Below are 16,350 nucleotides of genomic sequence, written 5' to 3'. Positions count from 1 at the left end.
CTGTCTGGTGACGTAATTGCCCAAACAGGAAGCGGAAATGCGTCATTGAAACACATTACTCCGATTGGCCGGCACATTTTGAAACCGTCCTCTTGTTTGAACACAGGAGAGGGAGAAACGGCAAAAAAGAAGAACGTTAAACAGAGGATACAAGCCAAAATGATCAGACACGCGTAAGTAAAGATTAATGAATTAATTTCAATTGTATTTTCTCAGAGAAAAGTAATGTTGGTAACTTGCATGGTATTAAATATAGTGGAGGTTCACCACTTTAGTTGCTGTTACCCGCCGGTTAACTAACTAGCATCTGACTTTGTTTTCCTTTACTGACTAGCAATGATGTTCATTTTTTGAAAATTATTATTTCAGCAAAGGCAAAAGGCCCCACCGTCTGCCGCCGAAAAAAAACTCAAGCAATGAGAAAGACCCGGTTGGGGTAAGTGTTACTTAGGTAGTTTGTCTTTAACGTTCGAGCTCCGTGGTATTGAAGCAACCATGTTTTATTTTACCGCAGGTATACTGCCGTGTGCGACCTCTCGGAGCAGAAAATGAAGAATGTTGCATTGATGTGATCAGCAGTACCACCATACAACTACATGCACCCGAAGGCTTCAAAACAAACCGTAATGGAGAATACAAAGAGGTGAGATATTGCAGTCAGGGGTAGCCTATCTGGTTTAACTGCTGAAATCAAAATCTATATAATTCTGAATTTCTGATCATGGTAAACATTGAACTTCAATGTAGGAGAAATCAGTTGACTTTAGTAGCTTCACAAATGAATTAGTTGGGGTTTAAAACCTGCCCCCTTTGGAGTTTACATACATTTGTGTTCAATCTTCTTTGACCAACAGACACAGTACTCTTTCAAGAAAGTATTTGGAGTATTAGTATCTCAACCTGAGCTGTTTGAGAGTGTTGCCAGACCTCTCGTTGATGACCTCATCCGTGGAAAAAATGGTAAGGACGGTGGTTATCTTCACATTCTTAATACGCTTTTCTATACTTGTTGATGTTACCTTTTAGGTTCAATCCAATGTTGACGTGAATGCAGCAGTTGATCGTCTTTACTTGTTATTGCAGGCCTACTCTTTACATATGGAGTGACAGGAAGTGGTAAGACGTTCACCATGACAGGCTCTCCTGGCTTGGGTGGACTTCTGCCTCGCTCCCTTGACATGATTTTTAACAGCATTGGGCCCTACCAGGCCAAACGATATGTAAGCAACATCGGCTGCTTTTGCAAACATGATGGCAATGAATATAAAATAAATATCATTCTGATTCTTTAGGTTTTCAGGACAGATGATAAAAATGGCATAGAGGTCCAGAATGAAGTTGATGCCCTGCTGGAGCGCCAAAGGAGAGACAATGTATTTGTTTCAAAATCAGCCTCATCTGCCAGGTACATATGGTTGTTCTCCATTCAGAGAACAATTTCCCTGTCATTACATTGTGGAGGGAACCCCACCCGACCCTCCACCCTTGCAAAGTCAAGTTAATTTAATTTTGAGTATAGAGTGACAATAGAAGCAATTTGAGGACTTTTAATTGAGACAGACGCCGGCCCCGCAGACTCTGGGTTCTGTCCCAGGTTTCTTCCCCAGAGGGAGTTTTTCCCTTTGTTGCCATTGCCAAGTGCTTGCTCATGTGGGGTTTAATTTGTGACCTCCATATGTAAAGTGCCATGAGATACTATAACTGCTATTGTGATTTGGCACTATATAAATCAATTGAATTGAATTAAAACCTGCTTCTATGTAAATGTAAATTAATGTAGAACTTTGTACTTGGACTTTAGACAGAAGATTGATCCAGAAATTGCTGATATGATTACATCGGAAGAGGCCTGTAAAGCTGACGAGGTGGACGAGGACAGCAGCTACAGCGTCTTCGTGTCATACATTGAAATCTACAACAATTATATCTATGATCTTCTGGAAGAAAATCAGGAGGATGCAATCAGACCAAAGTAAGTACCCGGACTTAAAAGTTATTAGATATATGTAATAATCTAAACTTTTAGATATTTGCTCTAGAAATACATTTTCAGAGTAGTTGAAAATCAAGTTATTCTGTTTTCGTCTTACTAGGTGGAATGGTGGGGGTACACCTGTACGCCAGAATACTGACTTCATGTACGTGACCAGTGAGCACCTTATACAACCTACTGGGCAACTTCATACGTATTGAGCTAATGCAAGACTAACTTTAAATGCATTCATATGCATATACAGTATATATTTTTATATACCTGAATAGATTCTTCCAGTGATAAGAAAATTACTTAAACCGGTATAAATAATAAGCGGAAACAAGCAGAGTTGCGTGCCGCGGGATTTTTTTTTTTCCACAAGAGTGTCATAAAAATATCCTGTTTTTTTTTCTTGCTCAATACGGTAACCATAATATTAGAAACAGCTCTCATGATTCCATGTAGTTGTACACCACTGTAAACCTCAACCACAAAAATAAACATACCCCTCCTATAGCATACAAACTCTGATATACACTTCTGATCAAAATTTGAAGACCAGTTGAGAAACTGGAAGAATTGACATTTTGCACTGTTGGATCTTAGCGAGGTTCTAAGTAGAGCTTCAAATTGCAGAAAAAGGAATTAATAACTAGGTGGTTTATTGCATATAAATACAAATTGTCGGTTCTTCTTTTTGCACTTTGAACTTCCTTAAAATCTAACAGTGCAAAATTTATATTTTTGCCGTTTTTCAGCTGATCTTAGGGTTTTGATTAGACGTGTACAGTACTGTAGTATTAAATGTGCAGGTTTACCTGATCTAGAGTCAGGTTGTGTACACTGTCCATCAGGATTTAACATCATATGCGATCTATACGACTCCAGTGAGGGCATCCTAGTCGATGTTGCCTTGTCAGTTTGCAGCCTTTGGTGTAATAATTTTTGACATGCCTGCCCTCTACTAAACGTCAAATGAAATCTGGTGTATTTAGAGTCTAACAGTTTTTGTTCCATAATGTAGGCCACCCCAGTCTAGAATTCTCAGAGAGGATCAGAACCACAACATGTACGTTGCTGGTTGTATGGAGGTGGAAGTCAAGTCTGCAGAGGAGGCTTTTCAAGTATTTTGGAGAGGTGAGTTGTGGAAATATATAAATGTAAAGGTTAGGCCTTCCTGCGCTGATGAGCTTAGATTTGACTGACTTGGTATTGCTCGCCTCTGACCAAGAAATGACTTCACTTAATCTTCTCTCTGAGCAGACCATGTTTTTCATGTAGTTTTAGGTTATGTTATCTCTATTTGTAAAGAGTATGTTGGTTGATGTCATTCCAGGACAGAAGAGGAGAAAGGTGGCCAACACCCGACTAAATCTAGAATCAAGCCGCTCCCACGGCGTGTTCATCATCAAACTGGCTCAGGCCCCTCTGGATGCAGACGGGGATAACATCCTACAAGTGAGTTGAAACTAAGGCAACATTTGCAGGACTGGATTAATAACTGGTTTTATTTTTAATTCCAACTTGTTTGAATGAGAAGAACCAGGTGGCTGTCAGTCAGCTGTGTCTAGTGGACTTGGCAGGAAGTGAGCGAACAGGCAGGACAGGGGCGGAGGGCACTCGTATACGCGAAGCAGGTTGGAAATGTGACCTCTTTTATACACTTACTCTTACTTTAATTCATGTAGCATCTAATAGCGTGTTGCCTTGCAGGAAACATCAATCAGTCCCTGCTGAACCTGCGGACGTGTATCGAGATCCTTCGAGAGAACCAGATGTGCGGCACAAATCGGGTTTGTGTTTCTCGGCACTTAACTTATCCACTTTAGTCCACAATGTGACCGACTGTTTAATATTTCTGTTATAGATGGTTCCGTACAGAGACTCCAAAGTCACACATCTTTTCAAAAACTACTTTGACGGAGAAGGCAAAGTCAAAATGATTGTCTGCGTTAACCCAAAAGCTGAAGACTACGAAGAAACTTTGGTGAGCATTACGTCTGCTAACATTAGACTTGGAGCCTGGCCCATTACATCAGGCCTTTATGACATGCAACAGATTAATCAATATTGGTGAAAATATACCCAGTATTGTCCGGCTCCAAAAATCCCATGTGAGTTTCTCCATGAGAAACACTGAATTTCCTATCATTGTACAGCTGGTGATGCGCTTCGCAGAGATGACACAGGAAGTGGAAGTGGCTCGGCCAGTGGACAGGCCCATCTGCGGGTTCACGCCAGGCCGTCGCCACAGAAACCAGGCCTTTAAAGATGAGCTGTCACGCAAGTTGGAGGAACGTGGCGGTCCGGTATACAGAGGTAGCTTTTTGTAAATGCATGACATGTACAGCCTTTACATGAGCGTACTGCTATACTGACATTAAATCTGTAGATAAACTCCATATACACGACCTGAACTAGAAGATTGGGGAAATTTCGAATGGGCCTGCTCCTGGTTGCTAACTTCGGAGTGAATGACACAGTGGCATTCGGGATTTGTCTTTTAATTATTAAAAAAAAATGGAAATGAGAACAATACCAGCAGCTAACATGCTTAACAACCAGCGTACATATACGTATAGTGATGAGGTTGGAACTTCTCTTGCTACAATCAATGGTTGTTAAACTGCAAAATGTCAGTGTGATATGCAACATGCTAAAATGTGCAGTTCTATAATGATTTTACATCATGCCACGTAAATGTGTATGCAATTGAATCCAAGGATATTGACCAAAATAATACGACAGTACAAAAGCAGTTCCATAGTGTTGTTACATAATGCAATGCAATGTGACCCGAGTAAGATAAGTTAGCATGGTAGCAACTGGCAGGATTGCATTTGGCACAGAAAGCAGCAGCTGTAAGTGATTTTACATAATACCACATCAATGTCTGCAGTTTAATATTAAGATACTGGCTAACAGTTGACATGCTAGCACATAAGAAGATACTGCTACGCATCAAAAGTGCAAAGTGAGGTCATATTCATGTCGCACAATATAAACACCTATGTTTGTCATGTTTTTTTTCCCCCCATAGATGTACCTGTTGCATTACGCCCGGCGGTACATAGCTTCCCTCCACTCCCAACGTCTGAGGTTACAGACGCTCATGATGATATCACCCTGCCCAGGCTGATTGAAGCTCTACAGAATAGACAAAGAATCAGACAGACCATGTTAGAAGACTACAACAAAGCAGGTACCTGCTCACGTTTGGTCTTTCTTTTTATCGAGAGCCTTTTTGACCCCGCTTTTATTTTTTTTGTCTTTTAGCCAACATGATGACATCACTGCTCAATGAGCTTGACAGCAATGCTAATTCCAAGGAGAATTACATTCATGAGCAAAACGGCAAACTCTTGGAGAGGGATAACATTATTCAAAACAACAAGGCAGAGATTGTGAGACTGGAGAAAAAAACAAAGATGCTTGAACACAAGGTGCGTTTATGTCCGGAATTTGTGGCTTAGACTTACGTAAATGTTTCTTAATGTATCCTTCACATTTCCACCCTAGATCGACATCCTTCAGAAAACCACCAAAATATACGAGGACGACAAGCGTTCCCTGCAGCATGAGCTGGAAACGAGAGAACAAAGGCTGCAGAGGGAGCTGTCTGAGAAGAGACGCATGGAGCAGCGCATGCATGGCGCAGTCACAGACACGCAGCACAAGTGGGAAAAAGAATGCGTGAGTATCTCTCCTTGAAAGCTAAGTTGGAAAAGTGAGTACTACCATTTTGGCAACCCCTCTCCCTTTTTGCAGGTGCGCCGTGTGAATGCGATGCAGCAGCAGATGCAAAACAAACTGTGGGTGAAGGACGAGAAGCTGAAGCAGCTTAAAGCCATCGTGACTGAGAGCAAGACGCCAGGTCGCCCTGAGCCTCCACCCCGTCAGACACAACCCAAGAGGCCCTCGAGAGAAGAGCGCCTCCCTACACCTGCAAAGAGATCCGCCTCGCCCTCACCTGTTCCGGTACGCTATGATGTCAATACTCGTATATTAAACCACTAGTGGGCATAAATGAAACTAACTCAAACTAGTCCTAACCTGAACTTGTGTGTGTTTAAAGGCAAAGTAATGTGTACCAACATTGCAGCCTTTTTTCTTTTATGTTCTAAGTTGATTTTCAAATTTTTGCAGTTTTTTGTTAAATTTTATTTCAACCTGTGTCAGGAGCCAATAAAAAAATGAGCGTTGGGCTCCAAATGGAACCCAGGCCACAATTTGGGAACCCGTTCTCTGAATGAAAAAACTCACCGGTGCATGTTTCTGCATGTCTTTGTGATCGAACTAGACCTCAACACCGGTTCGTCCCCTGCATCGACGATCCCGCTCAGCTGGTGGAGAGAAGTGGGTGGACCACAAGCCCGCCTCGAGCCTGGACTTGGGAACGGTGCTGCAGCCCGTCATTCCCAACGCCATCCAAGTGTCAGCCCCCAGCGAGAAGGTGCTGTCAAAGTGTGATCGCTACGTGCTAACGCATCAGGAGATCGCCTCCGATGGGGAGATACAGACCAAACTTGTTAAGGTAACATATCTCCTACAAAAGCAGATACTCACTTCCATAATTGCCACGTGGGTTGACCGCCACATGTTCATGTTACGTTTAGGGCGAAGTGATGAAGACCAGAGGAGGAGGACAAGCCGTCCAATTCACTGACATCGAGATTCTCAAACAGCAGCTCACTGCAGCTCCAGGGTATCTCTTGTCAATTCTCAACTGAACTTAAAAGATGTTATGAGGTTTTAACAAGGCGTCACTTGAAATGTATCTCCAAAGGCGTAAGAGGAAGTCTTCAGAAGGCACTAGCGGAGACCATCAAGATGGAGCTGTTACTGATGTGGAGACAAGGGTATGATAATGACAATCAGATTCATTCTTAATTAAAATGTTGTAACCAGTTTATGATGAATATTATTGTACACCATACTATATATTATAGCACCTGGACAAGAAAAAGCTGCACCATGTGAGCAGACTTTTTATTGCAGTAGAGAGCTTACCCGTATCTGATTTACTGCAAACATTTTTCTCACAAATTTATCATCTGAGTGTCTGAGCCCAGCAGGGGAAGTAAATATTTAGCTTTATAAAGCGTAAGGTTAGTTTTGCAGGTACAGTAATTACCTCCGACTGACAACCTCATTTAGAATGATCTACAAATAGTAGTTTCATTGCACATTTGGGTCTCAATGTGTCATTTCTCTACAGTGCTCTGTAGCCATGGAGATGAGGGCTGGTACCACCTTGGGACCTAGTTTGGAACATCATTGCATCACCAAGTAAGATGTTCTTTATATGTTGTTGTTTTTTTTTTGTGTAAATACAGAACTGCAAGACCAATCAATTTATACTTTCATATTATATTTTCAGGCGCAGGAAACCCTGAACACAGCGGGCGCTCTTATTTTCACCTGACTGTTGTGCAATAGTCCAACTTTATCTGTTTTTCGTATGATATTTAACAATTGTTGATGCTTTTATATATGCAAGTGTGTACCCTCAAATCACGCCAAAGCTGTTTTATAAAAAATATTTTATGTTGTGTATGATCCAACAGAATGTGTGTACATTAGATGTAAACATTCTGAAGGAGCGTATTGTTCTGCAATATTGTCTGCCGCATATGTATCTCTTTTTTTTTGTTTTTTGGATGGAGTAGTTCTGAAAAAATCCATTTAATCTGGCATTGATGAATTGTTTATTCAGGAAGAAAATTCCTTAGACACACTAGCTTGTCTTTTGTCATGTCACACTGCCTGGTGCAGTACACCAACAAACCACCGGATGGCAGCACAAGACCACACATTATTGGGGACAAAGCGGGTTTGGTATATGGGGCTTAGTACACCATTTCTGAGATTTTGTAATAGTTGTAATAAGCACATAATGTGTTCTCTTTAGTACATCTTAATATATACCTTCTGATAAAGTAGATGTATGAAATGGGTAGTACACTTATGTTTACAATAGCTATTGATCTGAATATCAATCATCACTGATACACCTGTATCAAATGCCGGTCTACTGATTTAAACAAAAACAAAAAGCATTGTGTGAGCATTTGCTGAAGCTCATCCCAGTGTTCTAGAGACAGTTGAAATCTCATCTGGCTGAGTTTCAATTGGAAGGCACTGAAGAGTGACTAACACAGAGCCTCTTGGCGAAGGTCAAGAGCCGAGAGCAACCAGCAGCCATTAAATTCACTCCTATGAGATTCTGAGTGATTTGCTTTTTGACCAGGCGGCTCGATGTGGTGCTGCACCGCACTATTATGGTTTGCAAACCCTCCAAGCCAAGTGGCATGAGCATCATAGAAATGTTATTACGTTTGTGCCCCTAATCAGCATTACAATTTTCAAAAGAGACTCTTGAGGAGAATCGGTGAGAGCTGCACACGGGGGTCTGCAATAAGCACACACACACACTTAAAATACTGCTGTGATTGACTGGTGAAAACAGTGGGCTGAACCGCACCTCTTGCCTCTGCACAACCTGAAGCTCCATTGTTTAATTGAAGAAAAAACACCCTTTCAATGTTTAAGGCTCTTAATATTTACAGCTGATGAACAACCTATTTCCATTTAATGGGTGTTTGCAGGGCTACACGGTGGACGAGTGGATAGCATGTTGGCTACACAGTCAGGAGATCAGGAAGTTTTGGATTTGATTCTCCGCTTGGGCATCTCTGTGTGGAGTTTGCATGTTCTCCCCGTGCATGCGTGGGTTTTCTCCGGGTACTCCGGTTTCCTCCCACATTCCAAAAACATGCTAGGTTAATTAGCGACTCCAAATTGTCCATAGGTATGAATGTGAGTGTGAATGGTTGTTTGTCTATATGTGCCCTGTGATTGGCTGGCGACCAGTCCAGGGTGTACCCTGCCCCTCGCCTGAAGACAGCTGGGATAGGCTCCAGCATACCCCTGCGACCCTAGCGAGGTTAAGCAGCATCTCTTATGTATATTTATTTTGCAGAAAGTTGTAAAGTTTATATAGTAATGCTATGTTACTAATGAATCTAGTAAAATAGTATAGACAAAATAGAGTTTTCAGTATTTAATGCTAAGTTGGTCAACTGTCTCCAGATTCCCCAAAAAGTGAGAATCGGAATCACCCTTATTGTCATTGTCTTGCATACAATGAAATTTGAGTGCAACTCCACGGTGCATTTTGTCTAAAGTAAAAATAAGATAAAGGAAAGGATAAAAATAAAACGAGGAATAACAATATAAATATAAAAGTTGCAGGTGCTGTTCAAAATAAGTCTAAATATGTGTACATCAAAACAATAACCTATACAGTAACAAGATGTAGAATTGCAGTAACTGAAATGTGGAATTTCAGCAAACAAAATGTAGTAGATATGTAGTAGGATATTTTAGCCATTCATTTAATAAAAATACTTTGCTGCTGTGAACATAAACAATGACGTTGCACCTGCCATATTTCAACAGTAAAGCTGACTCTGTAGAGAACTGCGTTTCAGATACACGCAATTGACGGTGAGACCTTTTCTGCATATATAGTAAACAGTCATTAAACTTTATTTTTCCACAAAGTGTGCGGCTGGCAACCTATTATTGATGGCTCAGTGCTAAATCAAGCAGTGAAAAGTGAAGATGACTTTCAATAACTGTGTTATTCAGTTACGTTAAACTTGGCTGCACATCCAGGGATGCTCTTGCTATCATAAGCTGCCGCTTAACGATTTCATAACGATTTAAAGGACTTGCTGGAGCAAGAACCTCAACCACGACCCCACCAGAATTCACGATGAGCATTCAGCGGTTCAGTGGCAGAGATAACAATCCTCAACAATGAAAGTCAATTAGTGCGGAAATGTGTAAATAGTGCATGAGAGCAGAACTTTGAGTGGTGTCTACATCGTGGCTTGTCAAGGCTGTGGCTGCCCGCCAGCTCAATAATCTATAAAAACATGACAATGGAAAATGAGCGCTGACAGACAATTGTCATTCAGCCCACTCCGAGCCTCCCAGGAATTATCCAGACCCTTGAGGGTAAACTTTGCACTTGAACAAACTGGGCTTTCAGTTGGTTCTCTGTCTTCATTTGTGACCTTGATGTGTAAAGTGCCATGAGATAACTATAACGATGTTGTGATTTGGCGCTGTATAAATAAAGTCGAATTGAATAGATTAGTGGCTCAGACAGTTTCAAACCATCTGCGTTGCATCTTCACCTTTTCAACCCCAACTCGGAAAATGTGTACGGAAAATGCACCCTACTGTTAACCTTGAATAAGTACATACAGCAGTCTCAGCAATTCACATTTACAGTATGTTGTTATGATCGCCATCACTGAATACATAGCGTAATGTTAGTTGCTAAACTTTGCCAAATTGCTATCATTAGCTGACAACAAACAAGTAATGCATGTGTGTGTGTTATGTAGGCCGTACTAGTGGCAGTTATAGCGATGGGCCATATGGGCAATTGCCTGGGGTGGCATTTTCTATGGGGTACCAAAAATATCCTATTTATTAGCGCTCATCAAGTCAGGATACAGTATGGGTGGCCTCTGCAGGCGGGACACTCGCCCCCCCCATACTGCTCAGACGTGTCGCAAGACATGGCTTAATCCTCATATTGTTTTGAAGAGCCGAACTTTACTTAAATGGCCCCAGCAACTAAACAGAACTACATTCCTCCTCATCAAAATCTTACCAGAACTGGACTCAGGAGACCAAGTGAGGGGTAAAACGCTGTTCAATTCAATACAGCTCTTGAATTCTTTGAAATTAGCTTTATTTAAATATACTAACAATTACTTCAAGGCATTTGATAATTTATGTTCCGGGTACTCCGGTTTCCTCCCACATTCCAAAAACATGCTAGGTTAATTGGCGACTCCAAATTGTCCATAGGTATGAATGTGAGTGTGAATGGTTGTTTGTCTATATGTGCCCTGTGATTGGCTGGCGACCAGTCCAGGGTGTACCCCGCCTCTCGCCCCAAGACAGCTGGGGTAGGCTCCAGCACCCCCGCAACCCTCGTGAGGATAAGCGGTAGAAAATGCTGCCTGACCGTTTCAAACTCTCCCTTTAAGTAACATGTAAGCAACATTTTTTTAAATAATTGCATGTATTCCAGACTGAAAATTAATGGGCTGGGTTTTATTCAAGGCTGTGGTTGCCATGGTGCCCCCAGATCACTTACTTTAATGGTAAGTGAAGTGAAAGTGTAGTCTTTGCCCTTGTCTCAAGCTAGAATAACTTAAAAATGTGCAGAATACAGAAGTTCTATAAGGGGGCTTTGTATTGAAAACATTTGGGAAGCCCTATTGTTTTGTTTTTTGAGAGCCCACGCAGTTACATCATTCACATCATTATTGCATCTCACGATTCACATAAACAATGAAGTGATTCCACGCCTTGCATTTCAGCAAGCATTTTATGATATCTTCTCAAGGGACAACACCAGAGCTGCACAGGTTGTTCCTGGAATCCTCTTCCAATGACATCATCATGCAGCAGGTGGATGACAGACACCATGCTGTGCTCCTCCACCTTCCTTCCACTTCAGGATGCCCTACAGGTGCTCATTTGGATTCAGGTCACCTTCACCTTCGCCTTCAGCTTTCTCAGCAAGGCACTTGTCATCTTGGGGGTGTCTTTGGACTTGTTATCGTGTTGGAAAACCGCCATACGGCCTAGTTTCCCATGGGAGGGGATCATGTTTCACAATGTCGGGGTTATAATTAATGTTTCCCTCACTGAACCACAGCTACTCAGTGCAGGTAGCACTTATGTATCACCATGCTACTACCGCCATACTTGGTAATGGTAATGGTTTTATTTCATTTGAACATGCATCATATTACAATTGAATGCATCACATAATCTGTTCACAGTTCCACATGTCCAAAAGGAGTAGGAAGAAGCAAAGCTTATTAAATCCTACCCCTCCATCTTACTACTTTTACAATTAGTAACTGTTACATTTGTTCACTTAACATTTGTCTAGGCGGCACGGCGGTCTAGTGGTTAGTGCGCAGGCCTCACAGCTAGTAGACTAGGGTTCAATTCCACCCTCGGCCATCTCTGTGTGGAGTTTGCATCTTCTCCCTGTGCATGTGTGGGTTTTCTCCGGTTTCCTCCCACATTCCAAAAACGTGCTAGGTTAATTGGCGACTCCAAATTGTCCATAGGTATGAATGTGAGTGTGAATGGTTGTTTGTCTATATGTGCCCTGTGATTGGCTGGCGACCAGTCCAGGGTATACCCCGCCTCTCGCCCGAAGACAGCTGGGATAGGCTCCAGCACCCCCACGACCCTTGTTTTATTTAGATAATGATAATAATATTTAGATAATGTGGAATAATTTTCAGTAGCTGGTACACTGAATTCTCTAATATGTATAGCCATGTTTCATTCATGGTATTGTCCCTTGAGAAGATATACTGTAATAAAAATGTGAGGGGTGTAAGTGTTAACTATTTCTGTAGTGCTGGCAACGAATAACTACAACAAACTACACAAGTCGTAAAAGTGAAAAGGTTTTGTATTCCCCTCCGATTAAACTAATGATCAGTTCCCTTGTGAAATATCATCATCTGGCTCCAAAGAGCTACATTTAGCTGAACAGTATTTTTTCCCTTGTCGTTTTTTGTTCAAGGCAATGACTAAGTGCTTACAGTTGTCAGCTGAGTCCCCCCTTCCCCCTTTTTCCTGCGATATGTGGCTTGGCTGCACTTTGTGCCTGTGGTGTCCTTCCTGTGGTGACAGTATGCCATGACAGATTTCCTTTGACTTACTTTCATTGTAACCACAATGGTGAACAAAAAAAGAATTCTCAAACGCTTGATGTCATCTCATTAATGTTTGTGGCTTTGCGTGGAGTTGGCGGACGCTTGAAGCAAGCCGTTTGCTGATGAAACGAGGGTGCTGATTACAGTGACGCTCGTACAAACAGGCCTGATGGATGATGACTAAATCATGTCTGAATGAGACTTTGCGTTTGACTCTAACATCACATGCACTTCCTTCCCGCAAATGCAGAGAGTGAATTGAGGGTATCACACTGACGTCGCTGCCCTTATCCACTATTTTGCACATTGCACTCTTAATAGGCTGCCAATTATAGACGCCGCATTAAGGACTTGTTACTTAATTCATTAGACATGGCTAAGTTGTTAGTTTCATTCAGCCTAATAAGGCTGCACCTTTTATCACACAAGAGCAGGTAGACAGGCTGAGATTACAGCATCCATGTGCACTATAAAGATTAGAACCGATGCGACCACTGCGCCACCAAGCAAACACACTGAATGACTCCCCGTAATTCACCCAACATGATATTTTCATGGTGTTAATCCACATGATTAATAGCCATTCAACATTGGAAATTGAGCATCACCTGAAGAGCGCATACATCTGCATCCAGCTTCCTGGATACCAGCAGCGCAGTGCACGTCTGATAAGTAAGACCTGAAATGAGGCTCAACCTGCCTGTGAGGCCAGCTTATGCAAACACCGGGACAGCTGGCAGAGAAATCATTGTGACTAATGATCTCAGTGTGAGACAGGAGCAAGACCGTGGGTGGTTGGGAGAGGAACAGGCTTTGTTTGTCTTTGTGTAGCTTACAGCTCCACTGTGTGATTCTGGAAGTGTTGCCTTTGTTTGTGTTTGCTTTGCCTTTCTTGCCACTGGACTGTGACAGCAGCAACCATCGCAAACACAGTACACTTGTTCTCCCCCATGAGAAAGGGTTGACCTTATAAACCCGCTTGGGTTTATGCTTTAGGAGGCCGAGCACAAATCTCAAACTGGTTAAACTGTCACATGGAGGTTCTACACTTGGACGTCTTAGGTTGAACCTTAAGAATTGTGATACCATTTTAACACTCATAAGTGTAAAAAGAATCTAAGCAGAGTTAATATTAATACATTAAAACAATCTGTGCACTACACATCTATGCTGCTTATCCTCACTAGAGTTACGGGTATGCTGGAGGGGTACACCCTGGACTGGTCGCCAGCCAATCACAGGGCACATATAGACAAACAACCATTCACACTCACATTCATACCTATGGACAATTTGGAGTCGCCAATTAACCTAGCATGTTTTTGGAATGTGGGAGGAAACCGGAGAACATACAAACTCCACACAGGGAGGGTGGAATCAAACTCGGGTCTCCAAGCTGTGTGGCCTGCGCGCTAACCCTGCTCATGTCTAATCTGAAGCTTTGTGCAACTTTGAAGGCCCAGATTTTCCCCAAATATTGAGTTTGACTTCAAAGATTGACATCATTTCAAGTGTGTTGTGCTTATTAGTTTGCGGTAGACATAAAGGCCAAGCAGCCTGTCCTTGATGTGACTGATCCAATTTGCTCTTTCCTCGTCTTTTACTTGTAATAACATCAACCCGCAAGCCAGAAAACGATGCATGTAGCTGAATCACAGACGATATGTTTTTACTATTATCTTGTCCACGTGAGACGGAATCGCTTTCTCACAGGCCGCTGCGTGATCAATAAACACATCAAAGCTGCGCGAAGGTGGTTGGATTCTTTGAAGCATGTTTGTGTAGCTACATTTGCTGAGCTAACACAGTCCACACAGAACCACCACCCCCCTCGTCCCCCCTCATCCCCCCTTGAATGAGCTTGTTTGGCTAGCATCCTCCGTGTTTGTTCGGGAACTGAGTGTATTCTAATGGAGAACAGACAAGGGCCCTCCTTTTGTCGTCTTTGCTCGCTGTGAGAAGACAAATGTGTCCGCCCTGCCAGCTCTTTTTTTTGTTCATCTGACTTATGCTTGATTGGGTGCCAGCTCAAATATCTGATGTCAAATTGGCTGTAACATCGTGGAAGCAGCGAAATGCCAGGATGTCTCACTGGGAACACAATAGAACATCCAACTTGCTAAGTATCTGGCGTATACTGTATGTTGGTACCGTCTCCTGTATGTTTTAACGCTTCATTTGGAATGTTATGAACAGGTTTCCATCAAGGTCGATGTGAAAAGAGGAAACAATGCTAAATATGAACTGCCCATGTTGTCTGTATGTAATTATGTAAACAATGCAGACACAATGCACTGCGACCTATAGCTAATCCGGCCATATCTGTAATTGATGGAGTGGATGTAAAATTAAATTACATTAAAATATAGATATATTATAGATATTTTCATACTGGAACTCATTGCCACCTGACCTCCGTAACTCTGCCACCCTTCCCATTTTCAAATCTCAACTCAAAACCCATCTGTTCAAACTTGCCTATTCCCTCTAACAGTTTCACACGGTCCCCCCTATCCCGATTTCTTGTATGCTTTTATTTATTGTTTGTTGTCTTTTATCTTGTATTTTATATTGGTGTTCTTATCTTCTGTACAGCGACCTTGGGTGTCCTGAAAGGCGCTTTTAAATAAAATGTATTATTATTATTATTATATTTTTATTTGTAATATTATAGATATTATATTATTATTATTAATTAAAATAAAATTAAATAAAGTACAATAAAATATCCTATATCCAAATTTTAACAACCAATGTTATATTTAGTCTGAACTGGTTGCCAGCCAATCACAGGGCACGTATAGACAAACAACCATTCACACTCACATTCATACCTATGGACAATTTGGAGTCGCCAATTAACCTATTTTTGGAATGTGGGAGGAAACCGGAGTACCCGGAGAAAATCCACACATGCACGGGGAGAAACTCCACACAGAGATGGCCGAGGGTGGAATTGAACCCTGGTCTTCTAGCTGTGAGGTCTGCGCGCTAACTATATTATTATTATTAATTAAAATAAAATTAAGTAAAATAAAATATCCTACATCCAAATTTTAACACCCAATGTTATATTTAGTCTGAACTGGTCGCCAGCCAATCACAGGGCACATATAGACAAACAACCATTCACACTCACATTCATACCTGTGGATAATTTGGAGTCAGTTTTTGGAATGTGGAGTACCCAGAGAAAACTCTCTCACACACACACAGGAGAACATGCAAACTTTACACAGACATGCCCGAGAGGGGAATCAAACCCAGGTCTCCTAGCTGTGTGGCCTGTTAACCACAGCGGGACAATGTAGTGTAGGGACAAAATGCATCACTTTTACCGATTATTTTTTGTGATAGGCTTTGAAAAGCATTCATCAGCATGTTTTTAAAGAACTGGAATTGATCAATCCGAGCATCCCTAGCATCGAGTTCTGACAGACGGCTTGGCTTCCCGCTACCACTGAAGCAGTTCAGTTAGGAAACTGACCATCCTTCCAAAGTACTGTGCAGTGGAAAGTGTAAATGAACATGTTTGGACCCAGAAAAACCATTACTCACCCATTGTCAAACATTTTGTTCCTTTGTGTTTTGACTGTTAAA

At 41.8% G+C, this 16,350-nt stretch overlaps 1 protein-coding gene and 1 non-coding gene across 3 annotated transcripts; both read left to right on the top strand.

The window, feature by feature from the left end:
• The first annotated feature begins 33 nt into the window (after positions 1–33).
• Positions 34–7,712, top strand: kif23 (kinesin family member 23). Of its 2 annotated transcripts, XM_058076161.1 has the most exons (23): positions 34–173; positions 370–436; positions 515–643; positions 855–960; positions 1,084–1,220; positions 1,293–1,405; positions 1,802–1,972; positions 2,094–2,138; positions 3,000–3,112; positions 3,312–3,433; positions 3,516–3,612; positions 3,689–3,768; positions 3,843–3,962; positions 4,135–4,294; positions 5,016–5,177; positions 5,252–5,418; positions 5,495–5,668; positions 5,744–5,953; positions 6,276–6,509; positions 6,592–6,680; positions 6,762–6,834; positions 7,194–7,264; positions 7,356–7,712. In XM_058076161.1, the coding sequence occupies exons 1-23, from the start codon at positions 160–162 to the stop codon at positions 7,369–7,371; spliced, it is 2,670 nt and encodes an 889-aa protein (XP_057932144.1). In that variant the 5' UTR covers positions 34–159; the 3' UTR covers positions 7,372–7,712. The 2 variants fall into 2 exon arrangements, with proteins under 2 accessions (XP_057932144.1, XP_057932145.1); XM_058076162.1 differs by lacking the exon at positions 2,094–2,138.
• On the top strand, positions 3,153–3,238 carry LOC131131743 (Z30 small nucleolar RNA). The gene has a single exon (XR_009130247.1). It is a non-coding gene; the product is annotated as a Z30 small nucleolar RNA (small nucleolar RNA).
• Positions 7,713–16,350: the final 8,638 nt, after the last annotated feature.

Source organism: Doryrhamphus excisus, chromosome 6 (genome assembly GCF_030265055.1).
Source record: "Doryrhamphus excisus isolate RoL2022-K1 chromosome 6, RoL_Dexc_1.0, whole genome shotgun sequence".
Taxonomy (NCBI): domain Eukaryota; kingdom Metazoa; phylum Chordata; class Actinopteri; order Syngnathiformes; family Syngnathidae; genus Doryrhamphus; species Doryrhamphus excisus.
Note: the sequence above shows the minus strand (reverse complement) of the source record. Positions and strands in the feature narration are given on the sequence as shown.